The 21,949-nt window shown below is 34.7% G+C and overlaps 1 protein-coding gene and 1 long non-coding RNA gene across 2 annotated transcripts; both read right to left on the bottom strand.

Annotated features, from left to right (window-relative positions):
* Positions 1–5,857: 5,857 nt before the first annotated feature.
* Positions 5,858–7,363, bottom strand: LOC120776041. The gene is made up of 2 exons (XM_040106486.1): positions 6,373–7,363; positions 5,858–6,224 (listed from the first exon to the last, which is right to left on the bottom strand). The coding sequence occupies exons 1-2, from the start codon at positions 6,475–6,477 to the stop codon at positions 5,880–5,882; spliced, it is 450 nt and encodes a 149-aa protein (XP_039962420.1). The 5' UTR covers positions 6,478–7,363; the 3' UTR covers positions 5,858–5,879.
* Positions 7,364–7,663: 300 nt separating this feature from the next.
* LOC120776040 lies at positions 7,664–21,294 on the bottom strand. Its single transcript, XR_005705378.1, has 2 exons — positions 21,143–21,294; positions 7,664–7,916 (listed from the first exon to the last, which is right to left on the bottom strand). It is a non-coding gene; the product is annotated as an uncharacterized LOC120776040 (long non-coding RNA).
* Between the last annotated feature and the right edge of the window lie 655 nt (positions 21,295–21,949).

The following is a 21,949-nucleotide window of genomic DNA, read 5'->3' as shown; positions in this document are numbered from 1 at the left end:
ACATCCGGATTTCGACTCTACTCGTCGCCCTGATCACTTTGGTATATATAACCCTATATCTGACTTTTTTAGTTTTAGGACTTACAAACAACCGTTAGTTGAACAAAACTATAATACTCTCGTTAGCAACATTGTTGCGAGAGTATAAAAATTAAAAACTATTTGTGTGCTCGAACTTGGCAAATTCGGTATCAATTTAGTTATTCTACTTTAGTAAAAGATCTCGCTGATAAGGCTCGGATGCAAACAAATATTAGACACTTTCCAATTTTCTATGGAAGACGTCGAGTAACATTAAAGAAGTGTCCATATGTCGATAGGCTGAGAAAATTGTCATTTTAAAGGAAGCACCATTTTTTGGCAAAACTTGTTTTTATACACTTGCAATATGTTGCTACAGAGTATAATAGTTTTCTTCACCTAGATGAGATTGTGTAAAAATTGAGATATCGTAATGAAACTTAGTACACGTGGTCCTTGGCAATAAGAGGACGACGAGTTTATGGATAGGCGTTATTGATAAATCAATCATTAAATACGCCAGACACATTCAATTTTATCTCTAGATGGCATGAGATAACGATTACGTAGCACCGCCCTCCAATAAGCGAAATCACACATAGTATTTCGGGACTTGTTCGGCCGATTTCAACCAAATTCAGTATATAATATTCTCCTAATATTCGTGTCTTGTAGTATGAAAATGAGCGGAATTGGGCTACAACCACGCCTATTTCTTATGTAACATCATTTTTAATTTAATTTGATGCTTTCCGGTGTACAAATTAATCATCAGTGATGTATCCAGATGAAACTTTGCACGAATAGTGCCTTTGAAATATGTCACCTTATGACCAAAAATTATCCAAATCGAAACCAAATTCTCATTATAATGAGTATATATGAGCTATATATATATATGTACATATACGAATAATTACGATGACGGGAAAAGTTGAAAATCGGGTGACTGTCTGCCTGTCCGTCCCTGCATGCAAGCTATAACTTGAGTAAAAATAGAGATCTCTTAATGAAAGTTGGTATGGGAATTTCCTAGTATAAAAATTATGAGCCATAACTAAGCACTAAATTAAGATATAAAAGTCTAATTTGGTACAGGGGATCATTGTAGCAAGGGGCGCCTGTGGGCAAAAAAGTTTGCAAAAGTAAGCGTAACTCCGCCCTCTAATAAGTTTAATATACATTTCTTCTAAACTACTAAAGCTACAACTACCAAATTTGTTCAGCGCAAATATTATGAGAACTCCAACCGACAAAGTAAAAATGGATGAAATCGTAACATAACCCGGCTTCCCATATAATGGTACTGTTCAAAACTACGAAAAGCGCAATAAATCAATAACTAATTACGCCAGAGACATTAAATTTTACCACCGAGATGTTTTGAGAAAACTTTATGACAGCCGGTGTGAAAATTGGACGTTGGGACACACCAACTTTTTGGTAAAATCACATATCTCGGGACCTAATCGACCGATTTCGACGGAATTTGGTACGTAGCATTCTTCACATGTTGCTAAGTGAGGAAGGTAGATTTTAAATAGATTTTATAAATTCTATTTAAATTATAAAGATTTGTTACAGTTGTTTTGTGTTAAGAATAGCCATGCACAATAGTCATTTACAATAAATTGATCGAATCAGCCGTTCATATATCACTACATACAAGTATGTAGATCCTGCAATGGGTGCTCTCGTGCCCTTGTATATTTCGGTATAGAATTTTTGCAATCTGCAATCTTGCAAGAGCGAGAGAGTCCCTCCATTATGAAATCGCACTACAACCACGCCTACTTCCCATATAACACAATTTTAAATTTAATTTTCAGTACACAAATCAGGAAGTAATTAATATAACGGGATGAAATTTTGCATAAATAATAATTTTAAAGTATGCCACCTTTGTCCAAAAATTGTTCATAATCAACCAAAACTGTTCAAGGCTCTAGGTAACGAATATGTGGGCGCCAGTAAAGTCAAATTTGACCGAAAATATCGATCAATGTGATTCAGAGAGTAACCTTTTCTGACAAAAGTAATTCTGTGTATCAAAAAATATATTGAACCGGATCAATACTTTCCTGAGCCCCTATATACCTAATATAAAGATGTTCGGACTTCCGGACTTAATAAAATTAATAGAGCGTGTGTTTCCTATAGCAGTGTAACTTTGTACCTAAAATAGATAAATTTGCGCGAAAACTTGATCTAGCTCCAATATAACTAATATCAGGATTTTCGAACATCCGGCTGACTTCATGTCATTGGTAATTATATGTGAAGTGCCTTAATAAATATCAGAGAACATTCTTTTAGTATGTGCATGGTAATAGTTAATAGTTAACATCGGGTCGGTACTACTCCAACATCCATATATTGCATATGTATATTAATTTTAGTTTTTCTAACAAACCTTATGCCGAAGATGTCTTTCAGTGTAAGAGTTATTCCGATCATCTGATTGACGTTTTGCACCTTAAGATATTTCATTGGCTTTGATATAACTAATATCAGGATATTCGAACAACCGGTTGACTTTACTCCTATGATTGTTTTTTAATATGTGGCATGTTAATAATATATGGTATAGGGAAAAAACGATAAGATAATATCGACCCGATACTACCCTAACTCCCATATACTACATATAACTATTTACGGTTTTCTAATAAACCTTATGTGTCTGTTAGTGTTTGAGTTATACTATATGTATATATAAAATTGCTTGGATTTCGATCCTCCTTCGTTTTACACCTTAAAGTATTTCTCTGGCTTTGATTCTAGCAAGAGTATAAAAAGTTCGATTGCACCCGAACTTAGACTTTCCTTCCTTGTTTCGATTTCAATTATGCCCTTAGAAGAGATTAATTACTTTATGAAACGTACGTTTAACTTTTACAAAGGATTGTATAATAAAGCAAAATCAATGACAATAGAAACAATTGTTTTATTCAGTTACCTTTCACTAGTAAAAAACGTGGTCTAGGTAGGTAGGTAGGAGTGCAGCCCTGTTGTCTTTCGGGCTCAACTAGCACTTACTGTGCCATTTTTGATGCACTATTCGTAGACCTTTTGCATCTGCTATCACGTTTCACCTTCTCTTTCAAACCATTTTGAGGTTTCGATGAAGCTATGCTTTTAGTAGAAATCCATTTAAGGTTTGGTGCTTGATGGATTCCAAGTGTTCTGTGTCGGATCTGTGATAGGGACAAATTATTGAAAGAGGGTAGAGAACGCGTTGACAACGAACCACGTTCACGACGACCATCAACATCAACTGATGATCCATACAAAAGATAAAATGATATGAAACTCTTTGATTCGAGAGAGAGAGAGCCGTAAAAACTCACATTTTTATAACATTTGCCAATGATGCCGCTGCTGACAACTTATTCTACAGAATTTAAACAACGCGCTGATTTTGGCAGTTCGTTTTAGCGCTATTCTTCTGGTATCCCGCCCTTTTCACTAACTGCTGATTTACGGGACCCTGATTGTGTTTTGTTGCCAGCTGCAAAGCGAAAGAGTAAGAAAAGAGTTCCATATTATTTCATCTGTGATCAACACGTCAATAAAATAAAGGAAATGGTGGTTGAGGATAGGCGATTAACAGTCAGAGATCTTACTGGCATCGTTGGAATTTCGGAAGGATCAAAAACCACTCTGAAAAATCATTTGAGTCTAAGAATTGTCAAAACACCAAACAAACCAAATTCTCTTTATTTTTTCGAAAGCAGCGTCACTTGAATCAGGATGTCAAGAAATATGTTATTACTGGCGATGAGTCTTGAATCTATGCCTACGACCAGGCCAAATATAGTGACAAAAATGTGCCGAAGCCGAAAAAACACTCAAAGCTAGTCTAAAATCAAGGTTGTTTACTGTTTTCTTCGATTATCGAGGTGTGGTACACTCCGAATTCTTTCCGACCGGCCAAACTGTCAGCAAGGAGTACTATTTGTGTATTATGCGTCATTTCATTCAGCAAACTCAAACGACCGCTCCAGATAAACCGCTCTGAGTCAATTGAATACTTTAAACGTTAATCGCTACGCGCATTGAAGGCTATTCTCGGAAAATGACCATAACAACGTTGGCTCAAGTGTATTGGTGCCAAGGAGGATTACTTTGAGGGTGACGACATAAATTTTGTGGAATAAATCAAGAATTTTAATATTATGAACAAAGTCTTACTATTTTTTGCTCAAGTAGTATGTTTGGATCACTTTGGTCGCTAATGTTGGTTACAACGTAGCGTGGTCCTGTCCTAGTACATAATGTTGGCCTACTTTTAACAGAGTACTTTGTGTTTTTGGTATCCTCTTGTAAATGCTAGTTCACACACGTACTCTTTTGTCACCCAAACCGGTTTTTGTAGGCGAGAGGACGACAAGGAAAGATGAAGAGGCCGCGCAGCTCTTGCTCGGGTGGCATGTTTTGTGTTGTTGTTCGTAACAGTACGCTACTATGCAATTCAGCATTTTGAAATACTTTTCAGGACTGCAATAGAGCTCGATTTCAAATGAATATGTATGTACATACATATATGTACACAATTGTTCTGAAATTTGAATTTTATTGTCTATTTTTTGTGTCTAATATGCAAATATATAAGTATATATAACGGGTTTTTCAATAGCTACGCTACAAAAGGACAACAATAGGGACAGCAAACCACGCCATATTTTTCCCCGCTCTTTCGACATTTCTCTTTAGTAAGGCTTGCCATTTCATCATGGTAAGATATACTTATTATCAAAATTATTGAAATTTACTACCGCAAATCAGTGAGTCAGTGTGCTCAACTTTAAGAGCGGGTTTTTCAATAAAGCGATACAAAGGTTTTTTTTTAATAAAACAAAAACTGTATGCGATATCAATGAAATTCTTTATTCCTGTGAAAGTCGATATAATCTGATTTCATGGGTATTTCATCAATAAAATAAACCGGTAAATCAACTCATAAGCGGAAATTGTTTTCAAGTGCGTTAAGCAATTCATCTGACTGGAAGAAAAGTTTCCGTACGAAATCTGTGCCTAGTAGAAAGTTGCACTGCCAATGTCTGAGAAACCACAGAATTCGAGGCGAAAATCTCGGATTTTAAATTGTATGGTACTGTCAACAAAGTATGAGCTTTTACGACTGATATCGCATCATCATCATATTTTGGTGCTACAGCTTTCTTTGAGGTTCGGCTTTCCTCATGTCGAAAATTACGATTCTATATTTCTGTATAATCAGTGGCGGATCCAGAGACGATTCTTGGGGGACGAAATTTAATTTATTCTTCGATTTGGGTTTCAAACTTATTATTGTGAGAGAAATACAGTTCAAATTATGAAACAAAAATTATCAATTCCAATTTTTAGGTAAACAAAGTGGTTATAATCGAAAAGTCAATCATATGCATGCATTACATAGTGGCTCATTTTATTAAAAATTCAAACAGAAAAATCCTTTTACATTGCGTGTTTCACAACGCAAAACGATGACCGCCAAATCAATTGCTTCCTTTTGAAGAACTACGCTGAGCGAATGGGTGAACGATAGAATGTCGCTGAGACAGAAGAGCCCGACGATAAATTCGAACTTGCACAAAGCCGATATGAGAATTGTTGCTTTGCCTGCTGTTTCTCTGTTCTTTCACTCACTGATTTTTGACAGAGCTTCGATGATCAACGGTAACTTCGCAACAAATTGAAGCACAGCATCGTGCCTCTCTACCCATCTTGTTTCACACAACTGGACAATTTTTTCACCAAGTATCTTTGCTAATACAGTCACACGTTTTGGCAACGTTTTCGATTAATCGTACTTTCTCTTACTCTTACTGACTTTGAAATACTGTTGTTGAGCATCATTTTTTGCTTTTTTCCGAATTTCGTTGACTGCTCCGATATCTGACAGCATGACCGCACAAATATTCAGTCCCTATCCAAGCGTATTTCTCCATTCGGGGATTCATTTTCTTCATGTCTCCAAGAACAATGCCCCCGATGGCAGATCCACTTAGAGACAATTCTTCATCGGTTCGGTCATTTTTTCCAGCAGTCCTGTAAGCCATTAATCCATCTTCATCCTCGCTTTCTTCTGATTCTGTGCCCTCCGCGAGTTGACCGAATGCGTCCAAAAAAGATACAAAGTCATCTGGTATGCATGCTTCGCCAGAAGAAAAATCGACGTGTCTGAGTACAACGCTAATCTGTAACGAGAAACATTATTCTTCTGTAAATTTCTGTTTATTTTCTTGGGAACAACCACTATCCGATAGTTCAGACAATAGGCATCAATTATTATATTTTTACGGAAATTCTACTTCTACTTAATAATTGGCAGGATGAAAGTATTACCTGAGCTTTTCCCGACAGATCTGGAGATTCATCGAAAACAATCGTGTAAAACTCAGCACGGCCACTCGTTGCAAAATTTTGTCCATTATCTCTGCCCTGCAGCATTCAATTAGTTGATTCTGAATCGTTTTACTGGTATAGGTCGCTCTTGAAGATGTGCTCCCAAGGTGATGCTCCAGAGTTGTGTCACCTGAATCGATTCTGAATCTCAGCAAAGCCCTGAAATTCCGTTCGTTTTGCACGGGCGTTTTATTTTTTCGAATATCTTCGTCATCTCTATGCCCACGAAGTGGGATGTTCTGCTTTCCGCAAAAAATGAGCGTTTTCACAATGGGGATGAGTCGTTTTCTGTTCTCTTGCGTTTGCGAAAGATGTTTTTATTGTTGTTAAATTTCCCTATTTCTATAAAAGCTAAAGGCAGTCCCACAAGTTATTAGTTATTGGACTTCAATCGCCACTTTACCTCTAAGCTCAAATAATGTTCACATGCATTGTATTACTTTACATCTACTATAGCCACAAGAGATTATTAAATGAGGTGCTTGTTTATGTTAAAAAGTTTTTGACTAAATATACTTTACTTTTCGTAAAACAAAATTTAATTTGAATGTTAATTTTTCTTAAGATCAGCTGCCATGCACTATTTTTTACTATACGTAAACACTTTTTGAACTCGCTGTATGTAGTATATGGGAGTTGGGGTAGTGCAGACCGATTTCATCTATTAACTATTACCATGTACATACTAAAAGAATGTTCTCTGAGATTTATTAACGCACTTCACATGTAATTACCAATCACATGGAGTCAGCCGGATGTTCGAAAGACCTGATGTTAGTTATATTGGGGCTAGATCAAGTTTTCGCTCAAATTTATCTATTTTAGGCACAAAGTTACACAGCTATAAGAAACACACGCTCTATTAATTTTATTAAGATAACCCAGATTGGCCGATATATGCGGTATAAATTCACCCGGAACTTCAAAAATCTTTAAATTAGGTATATGCTAAGGAAAATATTCGGTACCTAAGGATTGAACAGTTTTCGTTGGAAAGTGAAAGAATTTAAAATTTTGCTGTATGGGTAGTAGGCGTGGTAGTTGCCCGATATGTGACGAATGTGATGTACGAATGTGAATATAATGCTACATACTAAATTTTGTCAAAACCGGTATTTCCGATCCCGAGATATGGGATTTCACCAAAACGTAGGCGGTGCCACGACCATTGTCCTATTTTCACTCCCATAAAGCTCTGTAACACCATCTTGTGGATAAAATGAAGTCTCTCTGCCGTGTTTAGTTATTGATTTATTGCGCTTTTAATAGTTTTTAACAGTACCGTTATATGGAGAGGGAGCAGGGTTATCTACCGGTTTCATCCATTTTTACGCTTCTTGTAGTATTTGAACTGAGCGAATTTGGTTATTGTAGTTGTATTGGTTTAGGAGATATCTATATCAAACTTGTCAAATCTGTGTAAACAAAACCGTGTAAAAAACAGACGTTTCCTTTAGTAAAATGGAGGATACGTTCCATGTCATCTGAAAAACGTGTAAAATGAAATAAAGAACTATATTTACTTCGAAAAACAGTGTAAACATGTTGAAAGCTATAAAATTTCAGATATGCCTACAAATTGTATCTTCATATGGCACTTTATTGAGCATTAAAACTTAAAATACATAATTCATACAGGTGAAAAATTGGTAGATTAGGCAAAAACAAAAGAAATCTGTTAATACAGAATTGAGAACAGAAAAATTAGAATAAAAATAAGGAAAAAATATTTACATAACTACATAATTATTCGTCGCTAATTGATAACAAGCACAATTTCTTGCGACGAGCTGGACTAAAGTCGGTATCATCGCTGGAGATATTCATTTCGGCAATGTAAATATCATGCGAACAAAATATGTAGATAAGAGTTGTCGAATAAATTGATTTCCCAGTTACTACTAGGTATGTTCATTTCAGCAATGGTGCTAAGTGTGGTAAAAACAAAGATAATTACAAGACAGTGATTTTGAAACCGTACTAGATTAAAAGTTTTTTACAAAAAAAAAATTTGTTTTCAACCGTGTAACTTCAAGTCCGTGTAAAAAAAGAGTTGGGTGTAAATAGATAGGAGAATATATGTATCTATGTGATACTCCAACCCACCTCTGTTGAGTTCCTTGTATGTAGCTTCTTTTTACAACAATGTAATGTACATAAGTATGTACAGTACGGTAGGTACGTTCAGGGGCGTAGCTACAACTTCGGGCGCCCGGGTTCAAGGATGTTCTGCCGCCCCCCTTTATCTACCTACCTACAAGTTTCATGAGGTGGTTCGAACAAAAGTGAATTTTTACAAAATATCTTCGATATTAAGTATATAAAATTTAGGAACTAGAAGTCACGCAAATTCTGAAGTTCCAAAATTCTCACAATACAATGTTTTTGAGGAAATTGATAGTAAATTTACAAGACATCTTATTAAAAGACATAGAAAAAACACATTTTCGCCATATATCTTGTACACAATTTTTGCATCTATAAGTTCTATCACTATTTTTAAGAAAGATATCTATAAGCCAAAAGATATAAGACAAATTCAAAGACTGAAGAGTATTCGAGTAAAAATTAATATTTTTCATTGTTATTCAGATTATTACATTGTGAGTTTACAATTCTTTATCTTTTATAATAAACTAGCTGACCCCGCAGCCGTTGCCCTGCGTGAAATTATGTGTTTTGAAATGAAAAAAAGTTGAAATTATATTCTGTCGAAAATGATTTATTTACGATTTTTCTACATTTTTTTTATGTAGCGCAGCTTAATAAACATAACTTTTTTGATTTCTGTTCTGGTGCGTAAATATACAAAGAAGATGGGTTTTCAACTCGTCAACACGCCACATATATCTGGCAAATTTTCCCTGGAAATTGAATACGTTTGAAATGAAATGGCTGTCCCTTGTATTCGATAACTGCGTCATAATCAGTCGGGTTCCATTACACAGTTTCGGCGCATGAAGATTGTGAAACATTATAATGACAGATCCAACTTTGAGACGCAAATGATGCTGGGGCATACCAAGGCTCTCCAAAGAATTTGGAAATTCCACTGGATAATTTACGGCTTCGTCTTTCTTGTCAAGACGATCGATCGATTTATATGAGCGCAAACCTCCCGAAATTTGACTTTGAATCTTCCAGTTTAAGTCATTAACATCGGTATTTTTGGCAACTAAAATTGCGCGTGCACTCAAGCAATTGCAGTTACGATAATTTTGCCAATGTGCGGATAAACATTCGTGATGAGTTCATCTTCCGTTGAAGTGAATTGACAAAAGGGATGTGAAATTGATATCAAACCACTGGAAAAGTCAACCGAAGTTTGCCCATTTCCAATTCTAAGCGAATACAATGTAAAATGTCGTCGGCATTGTCATTTTTTCGTATCCATACTTAACGCGAATTTGAAGGCTGATGTGTGGAAATGATCTTCGCGAAAAGTATGCGAACTTCAGTGGCATGCGAAGTACTATCGCATTGTCCTTCGTCTGTTTCCAGTGATTATCATGTTCCAGCAAATGCTACTGCTGGCATGCTTCTCAAAATGTTGCACACACTGTACCATTCACAATACGCGATGACTTAAATGAAGTTCCAAAGGAACCGCGAGACGCAAAACAGTCGGAAAGGCTTTCATGAATTGCAAAAGTAAATATCCTACAAAGCGCTTTATTGCAGTTCACATATCGACCCATTTGATACTGCTGATCTTATATCGTTCAAGGCCAATAACCGCCACGTTGCTTTCTTTGGTGACATACTTGCAAACGTATTTGATCGATTACACCAATCTGCAATATTCAACAATGACATGAGTTTTGAATGTGAATTAAACAAAAGGGGCGAATATGGTACGACCCATGTGTTGTCAACTTCGATGTGTTGTTAACGTCGATATTCACGCCTCTAAATGCTAAATGTTCTGCCATTGTCGTCTGGTGAGCGACGCCGATACAGTGAATATCCATCATTTCCCATTTCCGTTTCCGAAAGAAAAGCACATGAGTAGTGTTTCGTGCATTTATTGTCAAACATACAAACCAAAGTGGGATTGTAAGGTTCGCAAGGTCCATGAATCATATTGGTTTTCACCACTTCGTATAATTCTGGATCTATCTCTGAATCAGGAATTTACGCTGAAATGAATTCATCAATTTGATCTGGTGTAATCACCATCCGCATACAAAGAAGAATGTGTGCGTGCGGCAAACCTCTTTTTTGCTATCGCTAGCTGATTGACCGCGATCCATAATTACGCACGTATGTCATCGCATTTTGGGAGTACTTCTTGCCTTTCTCTGGGCTGCCATACGTTGATGGCAAAAAGAACGCCGACCAATATTAGCGCCACCTCTTCGTGGCTTCGTAACAAATTTCAATCTGTAATTGATCACATCGTCTGAAACATACATAAAGTTTTCACTGAATAATTTTCAATAATTTTTCCTTCGGATAAAAAAGCAAGCGACTGCAATTGAACGATTCAAATAATTTACAAATCTAAATATTGAAAAACAAAACAAACAAAAATTGAAAAAAATGTGTATGGAAAATGTTACTTTTTGAAATTGTCCAATTTTCCGACTTCTCCTCATGAAAAGTATAAGGTATTTTGTTTCTAAACCTTTCCCGATCCACAACAAACAACCTTTAAAAATTTCATTAAGATTGGTTCAACCGTTCTCTTAGTGTTACTAACAAACAAACATTCATTTTTATTGTAACGTTTGTATGGGGAAAAGAAAAGGACTGTTTTTAGGGGTTTTCCGGAAACTATTCGAATTTTTCTTGTCGTAAAAACCATCCTTGAATTTCAACAAACAATTAAGAAAAAGAATTGGCCAAATTGGTCCAGGCGTTATTCATTTTTATTTACATACATACATATATAGATTTTGTAAAAAAATTTGTGGAAATATTTTTCTGGATATTAAAAAACAGCCCCTATCTACGCCACACAGTGAGACAACGCCGGCATTAAATACAAGAAGCTCTGAAATTTTGCACAGGTTATTTTTGAGACAATTCCAGTTTAAAAAAAAAAAAATTAAGAAAATTCGCCCACTTTTACGCCCACCTGCCATACAGTCGAAATTTGTAAAATGCCGTATTGTCCGTAATACTTTAGGTATAACTTTCAGTTTTGGTAAACTTGAATGTTATATAGTTACAAATATTATTTGAAATAAAAATTGAACTTTGGCCCACTTTTAACCCCATCACCCATACTACCTCAACATAAAAAGTGCCATATTTTCTAAAATATATTAAATACAACCTTCAAATTCTATATTACAATAACACGCCCCCTAATACGCCCACCTCCCATTGAAATGCAATAAAAAAAAACAATAATTTTTTTTTTACTTAAACAAATAAATTTTTTTTCATTCAATCAATAATTTTTTAACATCATCATGGTATTCTAATTTTTTCAATTTGTTTCTCATTCTAAATGAATTAATATAAGGATCTGATGATATTTGCAAATAGTGCATTACATCTTCATTCGTAGAACTACGTGAATTTTTACGAGAATGGAATAGCCTACAGTTTCTATACTCCTTATTCATTGCTTTTTGCGCTTCTTCGGATAACATTCCTGTAGCAAAAAAAAAGTTAATATTAAATAAAGTTTAAAAAAATACTTTCAAAAATAAAAATTGCTAACAAACCTATTGGCAATATAGCCTCAGATACCATTTTGCTGACGTGAATGAGAACTTTATGCACAGTGATGGGCATGTAGTACCAGCCAATTTATGTGTGTACAAATGTACATATGTTTGAGCAAAAAAAAAACTGGTTTGGTTTAGCGGATGGAAAAAATGCCCAAAAACCAACAACAACCAAAACCAAAATTATGCTCACTATATTAGGCTGCTTATGAGCTTTGGACAACAAAAATAATTATAATGCAAGAGACTATTTTCTATTTTCCTGCCAGGCGGCAAGCGGCATTACAATATAACAATTAAACTAACCACATTAGAAAGTGATCATAACACAACTTAGATAAGAACAATATCTTGCAATATCAATTTAAATTAAAAATTATGCAACTATCTAACCCAAAGTCAATGACCTTCAACAAAATTATCTATCAAATTAATAACGTAAATAAAATTTATGTAAACAAGAATATTTTTATTAAAACATAAATGATCTTTAAAGCATAATTCTGAATAACTACCAAAAAACAAATGTAATTTATTACTATTCTCATGCACAATAAGTGAATAGTAAACAATTAAAAAAAATAAAAGTAAAAAGTTGTAAACATGCTATTGCATGCTAACATACGTATAGCGACAGAATGTGCGCGTTACGTACTTTTTGTAGTTTTTTGTATGTTTAATGTGCTTTTGCAAACTTTTGCTATATGTCCTCTACTTTAAATTAAAGCTGAGATTTCAAACTTTCATTTGGTATAAGTCTGCACCTAGGGCGAGGGGCTGCTCTATATTTCCTAGGCCATTGAAAATGCAAAATGTTCAATTTTTGCACCACAATTCTGTTAAGAAAAAAAAATTGTGTTTTTTTTTAAATTTATTTTTTCATTTATTCATTCTACAATAACAAAATTAATTAAAAAAATACTTTAAAGTTACATTTATTATGTATTTTTATTTTAATAAGCTTTTGATTATTACATATTGAACTAACATATTTCAAGTGCGTTGGCATACCTCAACTTTGAATTGCTCAAACCAAAAAGTAATGAAGTTATGAGGCTGAAATTTAAGGGAATTGTTACTCATATATCTGTTAATATACTGTGAAAATTTCATCCAAATTGGACGACACGTCAAAAGCCATTTTTTGCCGCGGTTACTATTGGGCTGTCTCACTGTGCGCCACTGGGTACGTTCCTAAGAAAACTGTGCAAATCAAAATCGTTTAAAAAATACACCCTTCATAAATACATTTGGAGATCTCTTCCACAACCTTAAAAAGTCGTCTAAAATGAAAAAAATTCAAATATTTTCTTAAAAAACCGTACAAAAAAAGGATATTAAACTCCATTAAGTAATAATAAAATAAAGCAATTCAGATTTATTACAAGAGAATAAATTTAGTTTAAAGTTTAAGTACCAAAAAAAATGAAAAAAAAATAGGAAACAAGAGTTAGTGGATAACAATCGTGTACGTTTATTATGGACTGGGTTAAAAATAACACTGTCCTCAGAAGATACTATGTCTAACAGAACTGTTGAATTTTGTTCTAATGTAGAATTATCTTCATTATTAGCTGCCTTTATAGTTTTTTTGTTATAAAGTCTGTTAAAAGAAGTTGTTTTTTTGGTTTCTTCGGTTGTTTAGATAATTCTTGATACCCAACAATACAAGATTTAAGTTTACGTTGAAATTGTAATACACACTCCATGTCATGAGCAAGAAAATGTTGTTTCAAACTTGTAGCGAATTTCAAGCCCTCATGAATTAAATTAGCCGTTAAAACCTCGTCCTCGTCGATATCGACATCTTTATTCTCATTGATTGTCATAATTTCAATTAAGTCGTCATCATCAATAGGACCTTCTGAATCTAAAATATATCTTAACGTTTGCTTGTTGTATTACATTTTAACTTCTGCTATAATACCCTGATCGAATGGCTGAATCAGAGAAGTGGTATTAGGTGGCAAAAACAGCAACTGAATATTCGAATGTACCAGCACTGGGTGGCTAGGTGCATTATCAACATTCAAAAGTACTTTAAATTCTAAACCTTTTTGTGCCATATATTTCTGGACTTCAGGAACAAAACAGTTATTAAACCAATCTATGAACAGATTAGCCGTCATGCATGCCGTTTTATTCGCCATAAAATGAACTGAAAGTTCTTTAATGTCCTTACCTTTTAAGGCTTCAACATTTTTTCGTCAGATGCGTTACTGCAAGGCAAGAGAGTCACCCGATCTTTGACTGCTTTAAAGCCACCAGCTGTCTTTTGATATTTTGCTATGAATGTTCTTTTTAGCATTTGCCGTATCGTCGGCATTAAATATTTGATCTGGAGTATATCTGCCCTCTTGAATTATTTTTGATAATTCATCCCGATATTTTTTTGCAGCATTTTCGCCAGCTAATGCCAATTCTCCTTGAATTTTTACATTGTGAAAAACGTGTGATTTTAGAAAACCTGTAAGCCTTCCATGACTTGCACTGAAAGCAATTTTATTAGTTCCCTGATGGGATACGGATGGTTCTAACTCCTGAAGTCGGTTGTATATTGTAATAATCTTTTCTTTATAATCTTTTTTTCTTTAATAATCTTCCCATCTTTAGGATTTTTATACCCTTAACAGGGTATATTAAGTTTGTCACGAAGTTTGTAACACCCAGAAGGAAGCGGTGGAGACCCTATAAAGTATACATATATATAAATGATCAGTATGTCTAGCTGAGTCGATTTAGCCATGTCCGTCTGTCTGTCTGCCTGTCCACCTGTCTGTATATACATATACGAACTAGTCCCTCAGTTTTTAAGATATCGTTTTGAAATTTGGCAAACGTCAATTTCTCTTCAAGAAGCTGCTCATTTGTTGAAACTGCCGATATCGGACCACTATAACATATACATATGTAGCTGCCATACAAACTGAATGAACGGAATCAAGTTCTTGTATGGACAACTTTCACATTTGACAAGATATATTAACGAAATTTGCTATAGATTATTCTCTAAGGCAACAATGTAATCTCCGCAGAAATTGTTCAGATCGGATTACTATAGCATATAGCTGCCATACGAACTGAACGATCGGAATCAAGGGCTTGTATGGAAAACTTTCGCGTTTGACGTGGTATCGTCACGAAATTCGGCATGGATTACTGCTTAAGGTAACAATATAACCTCTAAAAAAATTGTTCATTACATATACATTACTATAGCATATAGCTGCCATACAAACTGAACACATAGTTACTAACAGAAATGCACCTGTGAAGGGTGCAACCAAAGTTAACGTTTTTTCTTGTTTCTCCTGTAAATCTTCAATCCATAACACCATATATATATTTTTCAGTTTTCCCCAAAGTACATAGAATTTCGACTATAAGAAGATGTTTTTGAACTAAATGCTGACCCAGAAATTACTGATTGTCGAATTGAACTCTCATTATTTTAATTGTTCTTATTGTTGCTTCGTTTAATCCAAAAACTCTGCGAACAGATGTTGAACCTTCGCCACGTCTTAGACAGTCTAGGATTTTTATTTTCGTTTCTACTGACATTGTTTGTCTCTTCAGAGTGTGCTGTTATTCAGACATTGCATTAATAAGGGCACTGTAAAAACGAAATAAAATAAAATTGCTTATTGCAATTTTCTAAGATAACAATCTAACATAATGTTACCTTTTGAAAAGTTATCAACAATTCCGAAAATTTTGAAAATTTCACCAATTTGTAAAAAATAACTAACTAAAACTTTAGCTTTAAGAAGTTTATTGAAATTATATATTGCGTCACCAGAAAACTGATATGCCCTCACGAAAATCACCACCCACACTAGTGTAAGGTTTTTGAGAGTTTTGAGGTTTTCCGCAAGCTGAGGTGATTTCAAAAGCACAAATGCTCACAATTACCTCACAAATTTGTGATGTCTGAAAGTAAAGCTCACAATGCAAAATCGGTTGTGTTTGTTTTGTTAATTTCAATATTTTTAAAGAAATTTACAATTATTTTATTCAAATAGAATGGAGGAAATCTTCCAAAGGCGTTATCTATTATAAATATTACAACAAGTACATATGTTTGTAACTTACGGGTTTTGTACATTTTACTTCCTTCTGAGAATGAATAAAAATAAATATACATACATATATTTAAATAATTTGGACAAGATTTTATTTGTAAGTATTTATGTATGTATTATTTATGTGCAAAAAGATATTTATGTTTAAATAATATGCAATATACAATATGCAAACCAGTTGTGAGGTTTTCTCAGAATAGGGCTACATATTATATAGTATAGGGCATTTCCCTTAAAGTAAAAAAGCTGTGAAGTAGAGTTGTCTTTTGGATGATATCCAACACTTCAGAAAATAATGCAAAAAATTTAATTTTTTTTAGGAATTCGTGTTAAACCAAAAATTTTTTTTGACGAACCGTGTTATTTCAAAATCGTGTAAAAACAAACCGTGTAAAAATATATTTTACTGTATGTACATACATATGTACATAAGTATATTTATGGTGGCCAAAAGCAAATAAGTATGTATCAAAACATCACAAATAAATCGCAAGTAAAGTATACTAAAGTAAATATTGCACAGTTGAATGAATGAACGCAATAATTTTATGCCAAACGAAACGCCAATTGCAGAAAGCTGAAAGTAAATGAGCAAAAACAGAAACTAATGCACGGCAGCGCGAGTCAAGCAGCTTGTGTACATGCATTGTAATTTCCACTTAACCTTATTAAGTATCTAAATAAAATATGTATGCACAACTAAACATGTATACACACATGTACATATGTACATATGTATGTATGTATGTATGTCCGATTTTATGGACTTCTATAACAGCGCGACAATAATAACAATACAGCAACTAAATAATAAAGCAACTCGTGTAAAATAGCCATTCACATATTCACAAAATATAGAATCACTTACATACATACATACATGTGTACATACATATACATACATATGTATGAGCATATTTATGGAGAGGTAAACGAGCTGAAGTAAACACGCTGTTAGGCATTGAGGGCTTCTAAAAACACACAGCGGCATACAGAAAATCTGTTAAAATTTTAATTTAGCAAATGTGCAGCATATTATTGCATATGAGAGCGCTCTCAGCAGACGCTGTAGGTTCTCAATTAAAGTGCGATAGGTTAACACAAACGACTTTTGAAATACTATTACATAGATATACATAAATACGTACATATTTACAGTTAGGCATTTCAAACAAGCAAGCCAAAATCGAACTTGTGCTCGCACTCTCAACAAACGAACAGATGCGCAACTCGGGGCAGTCAGCTGTTGGAGGCAGCGATCAGCCAGCTGTGCGTCACTACCCCCGAAGGCGTCATACTTACGTTCAGAAGACGCTACTAACAGTTGTTTGGTCTCCGCCATAGCCGTTCAGGTAGGCAAAGGTAGTGCCATTGAAGAGAGCAACACTCTCGGCAGTGGCAGCGCACACATGTATGTAACGCTTCCTAAACGATACAAAGTGTTGTTATGCTCAATACACTTAAAGTTAATCTTTTTTTGTTGTTTTTGTGTGTTGTATATGGATGCAAATTTGAGTACACTAACATTTAGTGAATTTCAACTGTTGTTTTTGGTGTATGAGTGATTAGCGAATAAAAATACTGTGAGTAAATTTGATAAACAATTTTGTTTAATCATCGCCGCTTAAGATGAATTAAATTTGTATTGTCACGTGTAAGGGCATTGACGTGCCGTCAATGACTACCTGCGCAAATGGCAAAAATGTATGTAAGTACATATATGTATGTATGTACATATGTACATATGTATGTATGTATATAACGTGACATGCCACAATTAATTATTGTGTTTCGTTCTAGTCACAATATTATATATACATATACAGTTTAGGCCAGTTGTTTAAAATTTTTAACATACACACACCCGCAAACAATCCGATTCACATCTTGCCATGTGTGTGAAAACTAAAACCATTAAAAAACATAAGATCAAATAGTTAAAATAAAGAACAAATTTAAATAAAAAATGGGACAGGAAAATTCGGTATACAAGTGTACCGTATGCAAATAATATTCTTATATGAGTTATGTTAAATCCTTAAATGATTTTTAAAAATATTATATTAGACAACAACTTGAATTAAATATTAAATTTTCGATTTTTAATTTTAATGTTGGGTATGATTTAATCTAAGCGTTTTTTGGAAATGTCAATGATGTTAATATATACATACATATGTATGTATACCAGGGTGATGAAATTTTTTTTTTTTTTTTTCGTTTGGTACTCTGAAAAATAGGTTCCTAGGCACCTCTAAAAAATCCTCTCCAAAACCTATGAGTTTCATCATTCATAATGATTTTTTTCATTGAGTTATAAAATTCGTAAGAAATAAAAAATTTTCCCAAAAATAACCAAACTTCAGCCGTTAATATCTTTTAAACGGTTGGGTTTGCGAAAAAGTCGTGGAGACCTTTTTTGTAGAGCATTCAATTTCCTACAAAATCTAAGGAACAAGATATTTTTTCAAGTAGTTGGAAGCGAGATATAAATTTTTCTATCTGATAATAAGTAAAAATAGAAAACTGTATGTAGGGGGACCTTCCCGTTACAATTAAGAACTCATGCTTGGAGAGGCTTCCTTAGAGGTGTCTAGGAACCTATTTTTCCGAGTACCAAACGAAAAAAAAATTATTTTTTTTTGAATCACCCTAATGTATACATGTATGTATATCTCACATATGTAGATGACTGCAACGTAGCGACAACGAAATTTTCTTGTATTTTGTCCAAAAAAATGTACATAAGTCGGAAAACTTTAAATTTAACATTTCACACATTGGTGGCATCGCCATTGTAGTCGGCAAAACTAGAAATAATTTTATATCGGAACTATTTACTTTGATAGATTTGAGATTTGAGATTTTAAATTAGAGACAATTTTTGTGAGTTGAGACGAATTAGCTATTCAGTACACGAAAGTCACAAAAATCTCACAATTGAAAGCAAACAGATCTAATCAGCTAACGCATTTCGTTATTTATTTACATACATACTTACATATGTTTGCATATAAACCCTGAACGAACCTAAACTTGTTGATAACATTTCTTAAACTTTCTATAACCCAGGCAAAACGCATAATTACAACATAACAAGTATGTTATTCCGAAAAATTTGCTTGCAAGGTCTTACGCCGGAATAATATTCAATTATTTAAGCACAATTCTGGCTGAACGGATAAATATGAGCAAAATCTACGTGTTTGAACATAATTTCATAATTTATTTCATGTTATACGATTTGACTGCTTTTGCAGGGTCTTACCCCTGCGGGATCATTTTGTGGGTGACCATATGACCGAATTCCGTTCAAAAAATAAGTGTCATAAAATTAAGGCGAAAATATTGAAACTTTCAAAAATTTGTTTGTGAGCAGGATATACATATTAAGTTTGCCACGATGTTTTTGCTCATTTTCCGGAACCGTCGATATCGAACAAGCATAGCCTATAACAGCTATACAAACTGACCGATATCACTCAAGTCCATGTGAGGAACTTTTTTACTTGATTAAGGCTCTTCACAAAATGTAGTATGTATAGCCTTCGAAGAAATTTTTCACTTCGGACAACATATGTATGTATACATATGTACTTAGTTGCCATACAAATTGATCGATCAAACTCAAAGGAAAAATCTTTTTATATCATTATATGCTGTGAGAGGTACATGTACTATAATATTATCGGAGCAGCCAATGATGTCGTTTTTTCTTGTTTTTCTTTCTTTCTTCTTCTTAATAGGCGTAGACACCGCTTACGCTATTATAGCCGAGTTAACAACAGCGCGCCAGTCGTTTCTTCTTTTCGCTACGTGCCGCCAATTGGATATTCCAAGCGTAGCCAGGTCCTTCTCCACTTGGTCCTTCCAATGGAGTAGAGGTCTTCCTCTTCCTCTGCTTCCCCCGGCGGATACTGCATCGAATACTTTCAGAGCTGGAGTGTTTTCGTCCATCCGGACAACATGACCCAACCAGCGTAGCCGCTGTCTTTTAATTCGCTGAACTATGTCAATGTCGTCGTATATCTCGTACAGCTCATCGTTCCATCGAATGCGATATTCGCCGTGGCCAATGCGCAAAGGACCATAAATCTTTCGCAGAACTTTTCTCTCGAAAACTCGTAACGTCGACTCATCGGTTATTCACGTCTTAAAAATCCTTATATATTTTTGAAAATAATAATTTAATTATAATATTACAAAGCTGCTACCTGAGACATACTTGAGAATTCATAAGCCCTCTTCTACGTTATTACTCTCCAGCTCTTTGGTGTTTCATAAGTTTGGCTGCTATTTCGCACACCGTTTTCCATTTATTTAGTGATTCCACCATTTGATGCACTTTTTTAGGGTTAGGTCTATCCCGATTGCATTTTTCAATATTTGCCTTTCTTGGTCATATTTCGCACAATGGAATAAAGTGTGCTCCTCGATGGTCTCGCCTTAACATACTAACAAAGCCCTTTCAATTTCTATAATCAAATATTATTAGTAATGTAGCATACTAATTATAGTATTTAAAGTCACTTAGCAACAAGTTTTAATTATTGTCTTCAAATACTACAAAAGTATGTATGTAATTAAATTTACGAAAAATCCCTACAGATTGACCATGGCAACCACCACTATCTCATTTACAGTTATCAAATATGTACACATGTATGTATGTTTGTATGTCTGCAGGTATTTCCCTCCGCTTCTTGCGGCTAATTCGCTAGCTGCCTGCTGTCCATTACACTCGGTTGGCAAACCAGCTACAAAGCATCCGCCACAACAGCACATGTTGCAACAACTGCCGAAACAACAACACAGCTGTATGCGTATGCATTTAATTTCAGATTTTATTTGCCTCTTTTGCCATACTTTTACAATTTTTTGTTCTCCAAATGCTAGTGGAAAGCAGATGCGCTCAATTGTTGTTGTTGCATGTAATTTGCCGCTTACACAAAGTGTGTTTGTTGAAAAGTATTTCTGCTGCCACCTTTACACTTTCTTAGTTGAATAACATTTATTTTTTTCATTTACTTAATTTTTTCTTTTATGGAGCTAAACTTAATGCTTGTGGTGAATGAGCGAGGCCACACCACCGAAACGGCATCGCCACTGCCACTGGTTGGCTGCCCTGTGCCGTTTTGAAACCTCTCTGCGTCACGAACCGCTGACGAGTTTATAATATTTGTAACTCATCCGCCCTATGCGCCTCGCTCTCTCTCTCTTAGAAGCACACATGTGGACGTGCTCCTGATGCTCTTCTAGTGGTTGTTGCTTCCAAAAGGCAAATGTTTTGCTTTTCTTCGACTCTTTGGCTGGCCCAGCAAACACACGTTCATATATACAAACACACATTTGTTTGTGTGTAAAGTAGAGAATATTTTATTTGGTTTTGGGTTTCTTTTAACGCGCTGTCTTTGCTGTCTGACTGTCCTGTTGTTGCTGCTTGCTATTGCCCCTTATTTTACAAAAACAATAACAAAAATATTACGCTGCGGTTGAGTTCATTTCACTCAGTTGTATGGTGCGCGCTGGCTGAAGAGATGGTGTGTGAAAAATGCCGATGACACACATAGTGGACTCAGTACATTGTCGGCGCCAGCAAAGCAGCAGCGTAGAGAACAAAGCCGCCAAATTGCAACAGCCACAGAAACAACAACAACAAGGTTGTCTATGTGTGAGCATTTAATAAAAGCGGTGCGACTTGAGATTACCCTACAAGAATGATTCTTCTGGTGGGTTCGCTAATACGCTCACATT

Source organism: Bactrocera tryoni, chromosome 4 (genome assembly GCF_016617805.1).
Source record: "Bactrocera tryoni isolate S06 chromosome 4, CSIRO_BtryS06_freeze2, whole genome shotgun sequence".
NCBI lineage: Eukaryota > Metazoa > Arthropoda > Insecta > Diptera > Tephritidae > Bactrocera > Bactrocera tryoni.
Note: the sequence above shows the minus strand (reverse complement) of the source record. Positions and strands in the feature narration are given on the sequence as shown.